Here is a 17,583-nt window from a genome sequence, read left to right as displayed (position 1 = left end):
GTTGAACCAAAGAATAATGCTCTCATGAAAAATTCTTGAAATACCTCAATGAGTCTAGTTTTTGCGTTAAAATATTTTCCTAGCTGCTAGAAAATTTTAGCAACTTCTTAAAGCTTCAGATAGTGACTTAATTAAATATATTTTTCTCATAAGGGGCTATAAATCTATCCCAATGTTTCATAATTGTCAAAAACAGTTCATTCTTGCATGGATGGGCAGTTGAGAGTGAATCCCCTGAAAAAGGAAGAAAATTTTCTCATCTTATGCAGTTTTAAATTCGGTCAAAATCACCTGGAGATTCTCTCGTCTACCCATTTAAGTATATTTAATGAACTACATGAAGCAATTTTAAAACTTTTAAATTGTGCTTAGCCCTCACACAAACAACTGATTCAGTCTTGACAATGTAAGTTGTGCAGTTGAATAATTCAAGCCTTAACAGTCGACTGAGTTACTACCATTAAAGCTTGTATCCCTACTTGAAGAACCACAAAATTAATTGCTGCAACCAGTTGCTTGAACAAACTTGAACTTCTGAATTTCAGCATTCTGATGAAGATATCTCGTGAAATTGATAAATATTAGCCGAATAAAAGACCCCAAAGACTTGCCACTAGATTTTTCATGGCCAAGACATAATTAATTGACTTCTATAAAATTAATTACCGAATTGCTATTTTGGCCAATAATTTCCCCAAAGCTCTGGCGTAGATTAGCTCACTTGAGCTTGCAGCATACTTAAAGGATGATTTCAGAAACTCAGATCGAACGATCTTTTAAGTTAGTGTCCTACACGAACGCTCAGGTATTTTCACGGAGGAAATTCGATAAAATTCTTTTTGATTCCTGGTGATGAAAAGAAGCATGGTTTTAAAATTTATGATATTTTTAAAATACTGCGAAATTTACAAAAAAATCATCCTAAATTCACATTGGGGATGTACTAGCGCCCCCCTCGCCCTAGTCAGCTGACGAATACGTGACGTCATGAAATGAAATGCATCCAGCGACCTACGAGAAGACCTAACCTCGAAAAAGTTTGTTTTGATAGTGGGTTGTAGGAGGAGTGATACAATGAAAATTTGCAATTTTTTTTCAGATCAGAGCATGGGGAATCTCATTCTTTTCTACGAACTGTAAATCTACCAAATACTCTAGCCTTTAGTGATAAATGTTGTGTTTTCCAGCACAAAATAAAATTAATGTGACGATTCACTTCTGACAGTGTGTTTCTGCGTATACCTGTGATAACTCTTGTTCATTAATCATTTCTAACTCCAGTACTCGCAATGGGTGATATAGTCACTGTCGAGTACACAAAAGATGATAACTCTGAAAAGTAAGTACCCTCTTTTCCACGGAGTTATTATTATTCCAACAGGCTAGTTTTATATGACACGCAGATCATTCAGACTCAGTTTAATTTTCAACAACACAGCACTATTTTGGGAAACACTTTGCTAATCCCTAATCAACTCATAAAATAATTAAAATAAACTTTCAAGTGCACCTAGGTGCTGTGCACTTGGAAGTATTCTCAAAACTTATGAGAATCCTGGACATGAGTATACTTTTGCTCAGATGTAATGCTGCACCCTAACCCTCGCTACTTACCGCATCTATTCTATTTCTTAGTGCTAAGATCTAGGATGAAACTGGATTGATTCATATTTTCCCTCGATAAAGTTACAAAATGTCTGAGGAGCCATGTGATTTAGTATTCATGCCGAGTCGGTTACCTGCACAACAAGTATTTTTTCTTCATTCTTGGGAAACATGTCCACTTGAATGTGGAGACCGTCTAATTATTACACTCAAATTACGGTGCCATAGAAGATGGCTTATCGTTTCACATTGCAACATCCTCAACCATATGAATTCTAAATGAAACTAGAAGGTGTTTCACCAAGCTTAAAAGCAAGCAAAATGTAATTTTGCAGCTTCTGTACTATTCTCTGCGGTGATCACAAGCCAATCGCTTTTTGTACAGTAATTCATAGGTTTATTACATAATGCTTTAAATAATCCTAGAAACTAAGATACCTAATTCAAGAACACAACAATCAAGAGGTAAATACTTCTATTCCCACCGTCAATTCATGACAGGATCAGTTGCAACTTCCTTATTCCAAGTGCATTAGGGTTGGTTGGCGCTGCACTGTGTATGATTTAGCCCCAGAAATGATGCTAGCTTGAGGCATTTGTGCATGAACTTATGTGGACGAAAATAATTCGAATGAGAAAAATAGGTCACTCAGCGCACCTGAAAGTTTGTACCTACCTTTTTGTAATTCGTTTCTTCTACTTTCGCCAGGAAAGCTAACATGGGCCCAAGATTGCCGAGAATGGGGGATGCAGAGGACATCACAGAGGAATTCTTTTCTGCAGTTAAAGGTAAGTTTCAAGCCAAAATTATTGATACAAGAATCAAGATACCAGAATTGTTTGCAAAAATATTTGCATAACAGCACTTTGCATTTGAAAAAATATCATTGGATGTAGAATTAATTTTCTCCCTTACCTCAACTTGGATCTAGAATTTTGTCCCCTCTTACGAACGCTCATTTTCATGAAGTTTTGCGAAACTATCAGAAATACCTATATGCTGACTGAAAATTGATCAGTTCTAGAATAAGCTGAAACTTTGAAGTTTTTTAAAATTAGGTGATAATTGACACAAAACTTGACTCTTGAGTATCATACATTAAGATCAAAATGTATGATGAACTGACTAAAAAAATTAGGCAACAGAAAATCAGTCACAAGGACCTTTCTGCTGCGCACTTCTTATGAAAGGCATACCTTCTCTGATGACTAAGTAGGTTGTAATATAAAAAAACCCATTCTTTTTTCTAAGGTGATTTTGAAGGTTTTTTACATTACTTTGAGGTTTTTAAAATTTGTCAATTGATTTTTCATAGTGTGATCATCTGTCTTTTTCTTTTGCCAGAACTTTCATTAGGCGAACTTTTCCATGATGAGTTCTTCGGACTGTTTGAAGCCATGTCTGCAATCGAGATGATGGACCCCAAAATGGATGCTGGCATGCTCTGCAATAGGAGTCGTGTTCCAGCTTTAAGTGTAAGTTAATGCCGGACTTTCATCTTTTTTAAGTTTAACAGCTACATAATTACACAATTTTTTATTCTATGGATAAGCTTTATAAAATGAGAAATAGAGATCGTGAAAGAGCTTCTCTAACTCAGTAAACTCAACTTAACTTAAAATTATTTTATTTTATTTTTTACAATGGTTTCTTAAGCACAACTCATGAGTTCTGGGCCTCTTATGTCAGTCCAAAATATTCATCTATTCTTTGATTGATTGGTTTTTACATCATTCTAAAAATGAAGTTTGGATTGGGTTGCACCTTGTCATGTTTCATCTCTGGATCTGGTTGACTTTCAGGCACTTTGATGTTCTGATTATCTTAATAATTTTTAATATAATAGAAATGTTACTACAAGTGCATTTTGGCATTTTTCAACACTATCTGGAGGCCTTCTCTTAATCTTGCTAGTTAAAGTCACTTGTCCTTGCAAAAATTGAACGTACTAAAGTGCAATTGAAATGAACTGACGAATAAGACAGTTCTGTTTTTGAAAGTATAGTGTGGGAACTTCAGTCAAGGACATTTTTTAGTTATATTTCTTTATTTTTCCAAATGAGTCAATTTTTCCAGGATTTTATGTTTAAAGCATGCTTGAATGGACTGCGATTTGACAGAGCTACATTGTTTTTGTCTCATACAATTCCTTTTTGCAGGCCGATGAATTGAAAATGGAAGGTCTAACTGAAGCAGAACAGATAGGAATCATCGATGCTACCCTAGCGTGTCTGGTCTCATGGCTGGAAGGCCACTCACTTGCGCAGACGGTTTTCACCAATTTATACATGTCAAAACCTCACAGTATACATGACAGACCCCTGCGAGCATTTTGCATTGTTGTCTATAATATTATTGAGTTGCTGAAAGACTTTGTCGAAGGGTAAGAGTTACTTCTCATTCTAAACATGCTCACTCTACTCAGTGAACACATGCACAAACTGAAGTTTGCACTTTTTTCAAGTTAATATTATACCAAAATATTTAATTTTAAATTAGAAAAATACCATTCTTATCTCGACAGTTTACCAAGAGTAGAGGTAAACAAATGCTCCATGACGAGCCAAAAACTGAAACTGAACTTCATCGTCCTTCAAGTCGGGACTGTTATTGAATTTCGATCTACTATATGTTTCCAGGTATTTTTGACATAAAAAATAATTTCCCAATTAGAAACTAAACAATAGTCTGCATAGAAACATGCTCAGAGTATGTTTAGAATTACTCCAACATCAGTGATTTTTTTATCGGAAGGAAGAAGAAGTATTGATTCTGTGGTGAAAGAACTAAATTTGTAAGTAGTGTCACTTCTGGTGGGCAAAATCTTCTTTTTTATAACCAGGATGTAAGAAAATACTCGTTCTTTCCAGGGTTCACTGATATTTGATTAAACAACAAGACAAGGTTATATGTAAGGTACTGTGAAAGTGTTTTTTCATCAGAATTTCTGGTAGCATATTGGCGAACAATTTAAATATTTTCAAGTCGGCCCACTAGTGAGAAATTGGCATTTTCTGTGATTTAAGGCCCAAATCTCTGACTTTCTAAAAAAGCGGATTCCTTGCCACAATATATATGTATTGCACTGTCGATTCTGGCAGCAAACTGATTGCAATATCGATGGCTGTGTCGAAAAATGTGAATCTCAGATTGCAATGTTTTAATTTTCTCGTCATATTCTATTTTTTAAGGGATTTTAAGCGACAGGTTCTGTTGAAATTTTCTCGATATTTTCCTCCCTGCTTCTAAAAAAAATCATAGAAAATTGAAAGGAAACATTTAATTAGTTTTCCTTGAAAAAAAAGACAAAATTCAATTGTAATTTATTTTTTACCAACAACTCTATTATTCAGCATTGAGTTTCTTTCTTTGATTTATTTTTCATTCCCAGCCCTTTTTAAATCCGAATTCACTTATTGCTAGTGCATCAAATAGATTATTTCTTGTGTATTTGTCTTATAGTGCTCTTGTAGTTGAGGAGGAAGACTTCCAACCCATGACGTATGGCTACAACCTTTACCCAGAGGTGCCGCATGCTCGCACCATCGGCCTCCTCAAAGAGGTGGAGGATGAACTGACCAAATCTTTAAGGACCTCTGCTGTCTCATCCAATAAAGAGCGGGTAAGACCCCTCAGGAGAGGAATAAATTCCTGCTCAGAATATTCCTGAAAATTTGAACAATTCTGCAAAATAATTCAAGAGGAACCTAAATACAGTCAAAATATTAAAATTAGCCATACACCCTTCGTTAGAAATTATATGAAAAACATAAATCCACAAATTTACTCAATGCTTCGTTACATACTAACATTGAACCAATAAAAACACTTATTTTTATTTTTCTAAGAGAGTATCGCCAAATATTTTTGAGCGAAATTTTTAGAGAATATTCTTAAAAAGGACGAAAGAAAATTAATTAAAAATTTGCGCATTTTCAATGATTATTCGACCAATCCCTCTAAAAAGTTAAATACAACAAATTCCTTAGGTCAGTACTGCAAAAATGTGTCGTCTTGTAGTCTTATCAGCAATATTTGGCCGAACATCCTCAAGCAAAAGAAGTAATCTGTACTAGCATCTCAATGTGGCCCTTCAATCACAGACAGTATTCTTACTGCAACTTAGGATTATTAGAGAGCTGTAGACTGCTTGACGATTTTTCAAATTTTAATCAGTACCAAGGGCGGACTTAGGCATTAAATTTCTTTACTCGAAAGGAATTTGTCAAGAAAATTGGCCTTTTCTCCCAATTGAAGATAGCTTCTCAATGTTGCAAAAATTTCTTGCATTAAATAAGGAGCATCATCAAGAAGAATAATAAGCGCCAAAAAGGATAATTTCTTCAATCCATTCTCTCTTAGAAAAGTTAGTGGTAGCACTTTCAAAAGCCAATAAACGCTTGATCTGCAGTTTTGAATTTTAATACTGCAATTTGAATCTAATTTATCGTGTTTCAAAAGAGGAACAATGTAAAAAAAATTTAGGAGTAACAATCTGATTGAATTTTGTCTGTTTATCATTTTTTTTTATTTCCTTCAGCATGACGATGTTGTGGCCTTGCACGCCAGAATCAGACTACTCCGGATTTTTTATCAAGCTCTGCTTAGCCTCAACTGGAGAGAAGCTGATAAAGAAGCGAACATAGGGGAGTTCCAGAAGTTGTTAAACTCGTGTATAGAAATTATTCCCACTCTTCAAGAAACTGTATCCAGAGGTCTGCAGCCTGTACAAGTAGAAAATTCAGGTAATAGTGTGCTGTAATGATGAAGGTTTCTCAGGGTTTAACACGTCAGAGCCGTGGTCGTTTTTTGTCTTTATCAAATTTCCAGATATTTCTTTAACTGACTTATCAAGGTCTTAATAATTAGGCCCTTTATTGATTTTAAGACCCCTCTTACAGTATAATGAAATGCTATGAACATTTTTGTAGTTATTGTAACATCTTTGATGACTCATCTAAAATTGCAGTCAAGTTTCATTGATCAGTGCAACCAGAGAAAACTTTCAACCTGATTTAAAAATGTCATCACAGGAAATTCCTCTGGAAACCAATAAACTCAGCCATGAGTTTAATTTTGATTTCTGCACGATAAAATCCATTGGCAAATGTGCATTATTTAAAGTATCTAACTTTGCTAAAAGACAAACAATTTTTGTTTTATTTAATTTCAGATGAATTCGTAATGATGGGATTTGATCCTCTAGTCAATCAAAGATTACTGCCACCAACTTTTCCTAGGTACACCAAAATTAAATCACGGCCAGAAGCGTTCGTGTATCTTCAAGAGCTTTTCGGCCGCCTGAAGCAAGTTTGCAAAGTTGTCAATATTGCCTCATTTCACAGAGTACTGGTGAGTAACCCTCAAGTTTAATATGCTTTGTGAAGAATGTAAAATATCCTTGATCCAGTTTCTAAGAGATATTATTTAATTATACTGAAACTTAAATTCATACAAAGAATATTACATATCCAATAAACTTGAGATTAAATAGATAATTACTATTTCATTGACAGTTTCATAAACTGTTTGCAGAAAAGCCCTCTCATTTATTGCAATGTAGAAATCAATGGGCCTGTTGCAAACTTTTGCTAGAGCAAAAATAGGAGTTGCTTCTTATAGATAATGTCTTAAAATTCAGGATGAGCGCATCGGCAGAGTCTGAAATGCACTCATAACTTCACAATCTGCGTAAGAAATTTGTGGTTTTTTGAGCCTCCCACCTCAAAAACGATACTACGGCACAGGTGAACATTTTGTTAGAGGAGTCGTTCAATCGTCAGCAATATTCCTCGTGGCCGACGCCAATCCGCCAAAACACGTGTGACGGGACAAGATAACATCTGACCAAGATTCGACGAGATAACAATCGGTGTGTTTACGTTCATATTTTCCTTGCCCGCCTTGATCGACCTTGATCTCTCCTCGAATTTCGCGCAGAACTGCGGAAGCATTGGCCATGATGAATATTGCCGACGATGGAACGATTCCTCTAAAAAAATGTTCACCTGTGCCATAGTATCGTTGTTGAAGCGGGAAGCTCAAAAAACCGGAAATTTTTTACGCAAATTGTGGCGTTAAGAGTGCATTTTAGACTTGGCCGATGCACTCATCATGATTTTTGAGATACTATCCATAAGAAACAACTCTTATTTTTGTTCCAGCAAAAGTTTGCAACAGGCCCATTGCTTTTAGAATTCTCTTAATAATGGCATGAGTTTTAATTTTCTATGTGAAATTTCCCAGCGTTTAACATTTTTATCCAATTTTAAAATGAAAAAAGCTCTCTTTCAAAGGTATAGAAAGTGGTTTTAAAAATGAGGGGCTTGGAGGACAAGGCATGTAAGAGCAGTTTTTGCTATTTCAAGAAATACATGTTTAAAATTTCGAAATTACATGGAATCCATGGAAGAAAGAAAGTTCAAACTCTTTTTTTGATGCTTAAAAATTGAATTTTAGCTGTAGATTTTGTACAGAATATATTTCAAGACTAGCTTTAATTTAAATCATTAATACACAATTTTTTCAAAAACTGCACTTATGCGCCTTGTCCTTCAAGTCTCTCAAATGTGGAAGGAGGGATAGATTTTAAGGGTCAAAAGTCGCAAATCAAAAGAAACAAGAAGAAAAAGGTCCTCCTTTTTGAAATTTTATGGAAAGTCAATGAGGAAAATGTTCAAAGCCGCTAGGCGGGGGGAAAAAAACAAGAAAGGTTAGAAAACACTGCATCCCTACTCTCTAATATTTTTTCATGCAAGAAATGTTTATATTTACCTCTTTAAATCTTAGTAATATTAGCAGGATTCCTTGTTTTTGATTCTAATGATAGTTAAGGTAAAATTTCATTGGCCACAACTAAATGCACATTTTTTAGGAGTGCACAACACTTTGTCACATTTTTTCAGGATCTGTTCGTCAGCATTAGCAGAAGTAATGCGTGCATTGTATCTCGCTCCATAATGCAAATACTTTACCTGAGACAGGGATCAAAAAACAGGGACAGGGATTTGACTGAAAAACTCCGAGAAGCTGCTAGGTCATTCATTTCTCCGCCTGCTCTTCTACCACGCTCAACCATTCTAAATAATCCTCAGGTAAACCCGCTGAATTTTTATCTGAATATAAATTAAAAAATCCTAATAAATAAATAAGTCAGGAAAGAGCGTAGTACTTAAACAAGAAAGGATCATCAGGCAAAGTAAAGAAGGGTAGGAAACTGATATAATTATTTTTCCCAGGTACTAGAAACGGGATAAAGTTTAGGGGAAAAATTTAACATCAAGGGATAATTTAAAAAAAGTCGATTTATCAGATGTTTTACAAATATTCACAGAGAAGCCTAAATTTTGATTTTTGATGTAAAAATGCTCAACTTCTGCGTTTTATACCAGTTCTCAAAGTGTTATAAACTGTTCAAATTTGATGAAAAGTTGGCTCAAATTTTATATTTTATAGTCTTAGTAGTACGTTGGTGCTTGATTTTCTATTTTTAGGCAAAAATAGAAATGTAACACAACCCAGTCCAGTTTGTTTGTTGTCCTAGTAAGAACCAACCATCCAAACTTCCTCCCAAAAGTGAGATACAGTCATGAAATAACTCTGGAGCATACGCCCAACGGATAATTTTGCAGTACCCAGAAGAACAACATTTTTGCGGTCACATCGTTCTTCACCCACCTCTTCATTTAATAGTCATTTGCTTTTAACTTTTTTTATTCATAACATTTCCTCTGCTGGATTGAATTAATTAAAATTAATTAACTGTTAATTCAAGTTTTATTTTTGCTTCTAGTCGAAAGAATATGTAGACCATTTTATTGGAAACTGTGCGCTAACATTCAAAGGCCTCATTCACCTTTACGGTCACAACAGAGCAAGACAAAGAGATCGGCTGGCGGGTATCATGGATGAATTTGCAAATCTTCAAGACGAGGTTAGTTTCTCTTTTGTCATCAATCCCAGTTGTTTTGATGTCTGTCTTGTACTTGGGACAGAAGATCAGTCTTGTGAAAATCACTCATTCGTCTCCTTTCATTCCATTTGACAAAACTCCCAGAGTTATTTCAAATTTTTTCATCATCGAATTTTGCAAACCTATACCTGAGGCATTGCAGAGTGTTTTGAATTAATGTAGTATGTATTCCTCGAAATAAAAGGGGAAAGGAAATATCAAATGATAATATCAGATACGATGTTGAAAAATGTTGAACCCTAGTATATTTTCCACCTTCATTTATTGACATGAGATCAACTCTGCTGTGCTAAGGAGGGACGGTGTATGAGCCCTCCAACGCTGCCATATTTTCTCGGATAAAAAGCGAATTTACTGAGAATATTGTAAACAGTTTTCCTCAGATTTTTTTGTAATTTAATCTTAAATTTCTAAAAATTGCCAGGAAAAATATGCATAGCTTTCCTTGAAAATACATGTTTTATCAAGGGAAATTTAGCAACTCTCAAATGTTCACATGTCGTTCTTCCATAGGACGTTAGAACTCAAGTGATAAAATTGGCCTCCGGCCAATTTATGCGCGGCGCTTCGCGCCGCGTACCGGCGCTACGCGCCGGCATTTGGGGGGCTTCGCCCCCCATCCGCTTAGCGGATTGGTGCGGGGACCGCACGGGACTTTCTCGCTCGAGCCGGCGCTTCGCGCCGGCATAGACACTTTTACTGGGATATTTAGAAAAATACTGCCAATTTTACAAAATCATAAAGTTTGATTGGAATTTTGATCACAGGATAATAGTTATGAAATTTTTATTCAAACCACTGAACTTTATTGTAAATGTCTTCGCGATATGTGATGAATTCATATATTCGGACTCGACTTGTTCATTTTATGAGGCATCTTCAATTAAATATGTAATTGATTAACAAAGTCTCCTGTCAAAGATGGCGATCCGTAAAAATCTTAGCTTTTCTACGATTCATTAGGATCCATTAGATTCATTGACATCATACTTCAGATACGATTTTATATTATAATCTCTCCTTAAGCACGGTCAAAAGCCATCAAATATCTACTTGAATGGGTAGAATGACTATTCGATGTTCAAATAGTCTTAAAACTAAACGGTTTTCGCTTAGCATCTCCCAAATTTTAAATTTGGCGGGCGAATCTACCTGCTGGAAGGTTCACCACACGCCCGCCAGGAGCGCCATCTCCTTACTGCGTATCCCTGTAATTCAGAGCGAAAACAATAGAGAGCGCTGAGAGCGCCATCTCCTCGCTGCTGTCAACAAACCTCGGTTTCTAACAATTTATAACCTCCTTTATTAAGTAACAAGCATTAAATCAGTCATATTTGTGCCGTATTATTATATTATATTTGTGCTTAGTACCTCGTAAAAAGGAACCGCGAAAGATGGAATCTGCCGGGATTCTAAATTCATTAACAACAAACATATTAGTTTTTAATAAAGATCTAAGTGTCAGTTCTTGGCGTTAGCTTGATGATTCATAGTACCTTTGATATATTGTGAGTACCTAATTAGTTGTCTAATTTTGCTTGGTGTATACCTACGGAGTAATTTTGGAAATAGTATATGATGCATTATATAATGCATTTGAATTCTGGGTTTCACCTGACTCAAAGCGTTCGCTGCTGTTATCTAGAAGCGTTCCGACTCACTTATCAGAGAATTGAGCGTTTCCTATCGGTCCCTCTGCAATTATGAGATTAGTCCAAGAATCCTTTAGGAACTTAAATTAATGACTCAGATGGTGCTTTTGAGCCAACTTTCAAAGAATTAAAGGCATTTTTTCAAAATCTACAGTCCATGAGCTCTCTCGTGTGACCGAAGTGCTCTCCTCGCTATATGACGCGTAACCCTTCAATTTTTAGTTTAGTCCAAAGACCTCATAGGAACTTACATTATTGAACCAGGTGGTGCTCTTATGCCAACTTTCGAAGAAATGAAAGGCATTTTTTTCAAATTTACAGTCTTTGAAAATGAGTTGTTTGTGTGATGTCGCGGAGCAAAGTGCCCTACTTTTGCCTCGTAATCCCTTGAATTTTGAGTTTATTCCAAAGATCTTTTAGGAACTTAAATTAATGACCCAGGCAATGTGCTTGATGCCCACTTTTAAAGAATTAAAGGCATTTTTCAAAATTTACAGTCCCTCAAAATGAGCTTTCCGTGTGATTTTGCTGAAAATGGACCTTTAACCCAATTTGACCCTAGCCCCCCCAAATTTTAGCGTACCTCAAAATCGTTGGACGCGCATAAGGAGACCATAGATATGGTGTCCTGTGCCAATTTTGAATGAAATCGAACAGATAGATTCTGAGATATCGCTGTACACAGATTTGGGGGACGCCACACCGGACGGACACACATTTTTTCAAGTATGGTTATTTTTACTCCTGGGACCTTAAAACGTCTAGAAATGATGAAATTTCAACTTTTTTTTTTTTTTTTTTTGGAGGATGACAATACTTCCTCTCTACCCTATGGGAGCGAGAAAGTAAAAATGCTGCAAAAGCCGTACCTTTCCGTTTTCCTTTGTTCCTGTAGTTCTTGAACTCATGAAGGAGTATCAACCACCTCTAGTTTGGCTGCAAACAGTAATTTTTAAAGAGACCCTCTTTTTACCATCTGCTGAATTTTATTTTTTCCAGGCAGAGCGAGTTGATGCTTTTTTAAATAGTATAACAATGAAGGGCGATCCACCACGAACTCACCTGGCATGCTTCGGAACGTGGATGTTGTACCACACACTTAAAATTATGATTATGTTCCTTCTTTCGGGCTTCGAATTGGAGCTCTACAGTGTCCATGAGTACACCTACGTTTTTTGGTGAGAAAAACTGAATTGTTCCGCCTTGAATTTTTATTCTATTAAGTTTCTAGGGAACTTTAACTACCTCATTTTTTTTCAAAACGCTCTCCAAAAAGTTTTTATGCTATGGTACGATGATCATTAACATTTTTTTTAAATTTGTTTATTTATATTTTTTTATGGTGTGAATTTACTGAAATTGTTAGTTCTGCTCACTTACATTGTGATCTCACAGTCCTGCACCACCACCGTAACTTTTTTGATAAATGAAATGTCGAGTTTGACAACTCTGGATGTATACTTGGGTCAAAAGGAGTTATTTTTTGACCCTTCCAAAACTTTTAAGGGGCCCCCTTGAGGAGGAGGAATGGACCCTAACTTTAGTGTCAAATGGCAACTCCTGCTTTTTGATATGTTGTCGAAAGGAGCTTAAAAAAACAATCTGCCGGCGCAAAGTTCAAATCTTTATCTTTATGAAATTAATATAGAGAAAAGCCTCGCCTTTACATGCTTTTTGTTTATTTTTAGTTCTGTGGATGTATTTTTTGGACATTGAGTCCACAAGCATGTAAAGGCAAGACTTTTCTCTTTTATTAATTTTATTTAATATTAAAACGTAAAATGCGTTACCATAATAATTCTTTATCTATACTTCAAAATAACAGCTGATTGAAATTAAAAATGACTTAAAACAATATCTCGACTTCCGATGAATGGATTTGCTTCAAATTTGGTGTACAGGATTTTTTGGATAGCTTAATTTGAATTCGGTGTCAGTTGTTCAAAGCACTAAATTTGTTTCAAGATGGTGGGAAACCAGTATATTTCCAACGGAAGGTGACCATCCTAGGGGATTAAGTATTTTAAAAAACTGGAGTCAAATTTATGTTCAGCCTCTGAACAAACCTCTTACTCCAATTTTGAAGCAAGTCCATGTGAGAGCTAGAAAAGAATCAGTTTTTGCAATTTTAAGCTCTTTAGCTGTTTAAACTTTTAAACATACTATTTTATAATTTTTTAGAACGTGACTCGAAATCTCTTAAACTCAACTCGAATTCCTTTACATTCAACTTGAATTATCTTGAACTTGATTTGACGAAAGAGTCATCTCCAAATTTCAAAACAGCTTGAACTGGACTCAAAACAGTAAAAAAAATCTTGAACTTGACTCAAACTTACAGAAGTATGCTTGCTCAGCCGTAATTGAAATCCATACACAGGTGCAGTATACTTTACGTAGAATGAGTGGCAGCATTTTTTTGTAACGGAAAGTTCTAATATGTCAAAAACATGTACTATAAATAAGTTTGATTTTTCCTCCAGGTACCTGTATGAATTTTTATATGGTTGGGTCATCTCATCCCTCACAAGAGCAGATAATTATCTAGCGGAACAGCAGTTGCTATCGAGTAAGTCCACACGACGGAAACCAGCCAAAAAGCAGAAACCTCGGCCATTTGTCCGTGAAATAACGTACAATCAAGCCATGCAGAATATGTGCGGTGGCTACTATAAGGTAATTTTGACCTCTATAACAAACACACAGTACAAATTATACAATAGGTGATAGAATATTAAGTTAAGCTTACTGAGACTAATCAAGACTTTATTTGCTTCAAATTAATGTGCACAAACCAATCTTCAGCCATAAATTTGAAAAAATTTGGTGTCTTTTTCAAAGTACGGTTTAAAACGCCATAAGTGGTGCTCAAAGTGGATGGCCCTAAGAAGAGTCATTGAAATATTTGTAAGTTTGTCAATTTTGCAAGCATTAGGCTGTCAAGAGCTTTGAATGGAATCCAGAATTGTTAGGTTCCATCTGGTGAAACTCCTAAAATCTGCGTTACAGTGAAACTTCTGATGACTTTATTCATTTATTTAACATTTCTTACCTGCACGTTAATTTTCAGGCTGTTCTAGGCCTGAAATTAGATGGCAAGATTCGAGTGCCTCGTACAGAGTTCGACTGCGAACGGGTACGCTACGAACACCGGTTCTTCCCTTTCGGGATGCTAGTCACTCCTCCGCCAGTTCAGTATTACGAATTCCAAGAAATGACATCACTTCTGGAACAGTCTTCCAGTGAAATGCTCTACGCAGCCGCATACGAGCATTTTCATCGAGCCAAAACTTTGTTTGAAGGAATCGTCAACCCAGATCAAGAGGTATTGCATACATTTTTTGACAAAAAATTTAAAAAACTCTCAGTAGATCTAAGTCTCAGTCTGGTGACAACTCATCTAAAAAGTTGATTTGAGACCGTACAAGAAAAAAGGGACTTCAACCCACGGAATCAAAATTTTCAGAATAGTGATTTTAATCAAGTTTGGTCAAAAGACAGAATAAGCCACTGAACGAGGTATAAATTTAAACATCCTGATTTTATATTTCTCTGTAAAATTAGGTAAAGATCACGATTTGTGCAACAAAAATTACTGAAATCAACTCCCAACCATGACAATAACGCTTTTATTAAGCATTGGTTATGAAAATTTTGTATTTTCCTCCAAACAAGGAAAGTCAGAATCGCAGTACGGCGATTGTGACCGGCTTCTCAATAAGTAATGTTGCTCCTGCACCCTATGTTATTCAGTGTAATCAACAAGCAAGAACAGAGCGGAAGTGCTGCTATTGAGGTTGTCATATTTTCACACTACAAAAACTGTCATGGTAACGTTTAGCAAGGGATTGAACTTAGTAGATTATAACTATTTTATGAGCGGGAAGTTTGAATTCATGCCTAAAATTTTTTTATCTTAGTTAGGTGTTATTTTCAGTAATTTTAATCATACGATGGTGTTCTCAGTGAAATTTTGATGTGAAATCATTATCATATTGCTTAAATTCGCGCCTTGCATAGTCTGCAGTTTTCATCAGAAAGTGCTCTCCGGTATCTTAGTGTGCAATCAATCCCAGAGTAGATTCAAATTTTACTTAGTCGGTTTTAAACTCCTAACATGGCAAATGAAAACCTTAACTTTCAGTTTTTTTTTTATTCCAAACTGCAAGCTACCATAATTATGGTATCTTTTTTTGTTATAAATGGCTCCCGAAACTCTTCGCTAAGCAGTGTTCTCAGCATATCAATTTGAAGTTTTTCAACTCTACAGTCCCTTTCCCCATTCATGATTGGTTAAATTTATATTCTTTTCTCCCCAAACAGGATACATGAAAGATGTAATGATACTCTAACTGTGAACTTTTTCAGTCCAACTTTCCATCACCCACGCTCGAAAATGCATACAATGAGCTTGTCTAGTAATTTTCAATTCTTAAATATTTGAAAAGTAGAGAATGAAATTTGTTGACTGGGGTTTGCCGAGATTTTTATGAGCCATTTTAACTTATTTTGATTTTCAATGTGGCGTATGCACTCTACATTGAATTTTGCTGAAATAATTTAAATCAACGGTGAAACTATCAAACAACGTAACTCGTTTGCGGTGTTCTAAAATCTCCTCTCCAATTTTATTTTTTTTAAAAAAGGGCAAAATAACATCATTTTTGGAAGTTCTTACAGAATTTTCCTAGCACAGCGAAGAAAAATTAAGTTAATTTCATTCAATTGATGTTAAGTAGCCATCTATTCAAAAAATAAAGTATGATAGGAAGTCACCAGTGTCTCAAACCGAGATACAAAGTTTGGGAGTTTTACCGTTGAAATACGTTCATGCTTTATTTCTGACTATGTGCAATGGTCAATTCAATGGGACTTTCTTGAAGTAATTTTTTAAATTAAATTTTCTGTTTTTTTTTCCCCCCCAGGTAAGGAATCTCCTGAAAATCGCCAAGACAAACTACGTAGTTTTGAAACTATTTGCAACAGGTCATAAGCGGGATTCGGACGTGCCATTGGATTTCAACTTTACGGTCCATCAGTGTTTCCCAATTATCAAACTAAATTGAGTGCCACCAATGTTTTCTAGTCAATTTTGCATTGTGTCCTCGTTTTTTTTAGCCCAAGTCTCTTGCGTACTTTAATTTTTCTTTGAATCTCTGCCTTGTGCACATCCTGGGAGTACATGAGTGGATGAAATACAATTAAAATCCAATTTTATTTCTTTTCTTGTGAAAATTTCTCAATTTTGAATGAGGGTTTATTATTTGAGTCTGTTGTGTTTACCTGCTTTTCTTTTTGAATTTGTAAAATACATGTGTAAAGTTGAACTTCCTTTGAGTTGGCTATAATTTTCATTGTGTTAAATACCTTTTTATTTCTTAAAGTTCATTTTGTATCGACCGTGAAACGGCAAAAGTGCGTATCTCATTGTGCAACATTGCAGACTTCCTGTCATATGGGAAACTATTCAACATCATTTCTTGAAAGTGTTAGTAATTTCTCTTTCTATGTGAAGAACATTTCGAGCAATGATGCAGGTTCCCAGCCAATCCCTTTAAAAAAATAAAAGAGGAGAAAATTTTTTTAAACAGCGCGATTGAGATAAGCGTTTTTGCAGTTTCACTGTCAGTATTCAACTTCAGTTTGGGTCTATGTACGTTGTGTTTGTCATGGTGTGCAGATCAAAGATATTTTTGTGCTACACCATTGCTCTCTCATGAAAAAAATTTCGATGAGTTTTATATTTCTTGATCTTGTGATGCAGTCCCTGCTCATCTGAGTTTAGCAATGATGGCACAGTTTGGAGAAATTAATGTTCCAAGCACATTCTTGATTCATAAGCAGCATGCAAAGACGCTTGTTAAAGTTGATAATGTGACCAATCCGATTATTTCTTCCTTATTTCAATATTCATTTTGAGAAAAATGAAAGGCTTTTTCTCATAGGATCTGTAGGGTTTGAGAGAAAGTCACTCAAAAGATTACTTTTAACTCTCTTGCACGTATTAATTTTAACGGCATAGACCAGCATGACTCTTTACTAATGATATTCTTTTGGAGTGCAGCGCGTGCCGTCAAAACTAATAAATGCAAGTGAGTTTTAAATAAGTAATCTTTTTAGATGACTTATTCTTGTGCGGCCTCCATGGCAATGTATTCGTTCGGAGGGAAAGTCACTTCCTGTACTCATCCCCATGCTTGTGGGCACTCTCATAAGATGCTCAGTAGGTCTACCAGTGAAGAAAAAAATCCTGTATTTCTTTTGGAAAATACACTTAAAAAAATATACTGGGTTTGCCATAGCCTCTTATCTTTGGTAATATTGTTTCCATTAGGCTTTGAAATTTGTCTAAA

At 35.5% G+C, this 17,583-nt stretch overlaps 1 protein-coding gene across 1 annotated transcript; it reads left to right on the top strand.

Annotated features, from left to right (window-relative positions):
• Window positions 1-1,023: 1,023 nt before the first annotated feature.
• On the top strand, window positions 1,024-16,557 carry Naa35 (N-alpha-acetyltransferase 35). The gene is made up of 13 exons (XM_019047618.2): window positions 1,024-1,339; window positions 2,315-2,394; window positions 2,951-3,081; window positions 3,766-3,989; window positions 5,069-5,228; window positions 6,147-6,351; window positions 6,780-6,958; window positions 8,512-8,700; window positions 9,399-9,539; window positions 12,230-12,408; window positions 13,714-13,906; window positions 14,301-14,555; window positions 16,156-16,557. The coding sequence occupies exons 1-13, from the start codon at window positions 1,290-1,292 to the stop codon at window positions 16,294-16,296; spliced, it is 2,127 nt and encodes a 708-aa protein (XP_018903163.2). The 5' UTR covers window positions 1,024-1,289; the 3' UTR covers window positions 16,297-16,557.
• Window positions 16,558-17,583: the final 1,026 nt, after the last annotated feature.

The sequence above is a fragment of the Bemisia tabaci genome, chromosome 6 (genome assembly GCF_918797505.1).
Source record: "Bemisia tabaci chromosome 6, PGI_BMITA_v3".
Classification (NCBI taxonomy): domain Eukaryota; kingdom Metazoa; phylum Arthropoda; class Insecta; order Hemiptera; family Aleyrodidae; genus Bemisia; species Bemisia tabaci.
The sequence above is the reverse complement of the archived record's forward strand: the minus strand, read 5'-3'. Positions and strand labels throughout refer to the sequence as shown.

Bases quoted from the DNA above. Each gene is read 5' to 3' on its own strand.
- Naa35 (XM_019047618.2), top strand. From the start codon at position 1,290: ATGGGTGATATAGTCACTGTCGAGTACACAAAAGATGATAACTCTGAA. The intron at 2,395-2,950 runs GTAAGTTTCAAG...TTCTTTTGCCAG, and splicing joins ATTCTTTTCTGCAGTTAAAG to AACTTTCATTAGGCGAACTT. The intron at 9,540-12,229 runs GTTAGTTTCTCT...TATTTTTTCCAG, and splicing joins TTGCAAATCTTCAAGACGAG to GCAGAGCGAGTTGATGCTTT.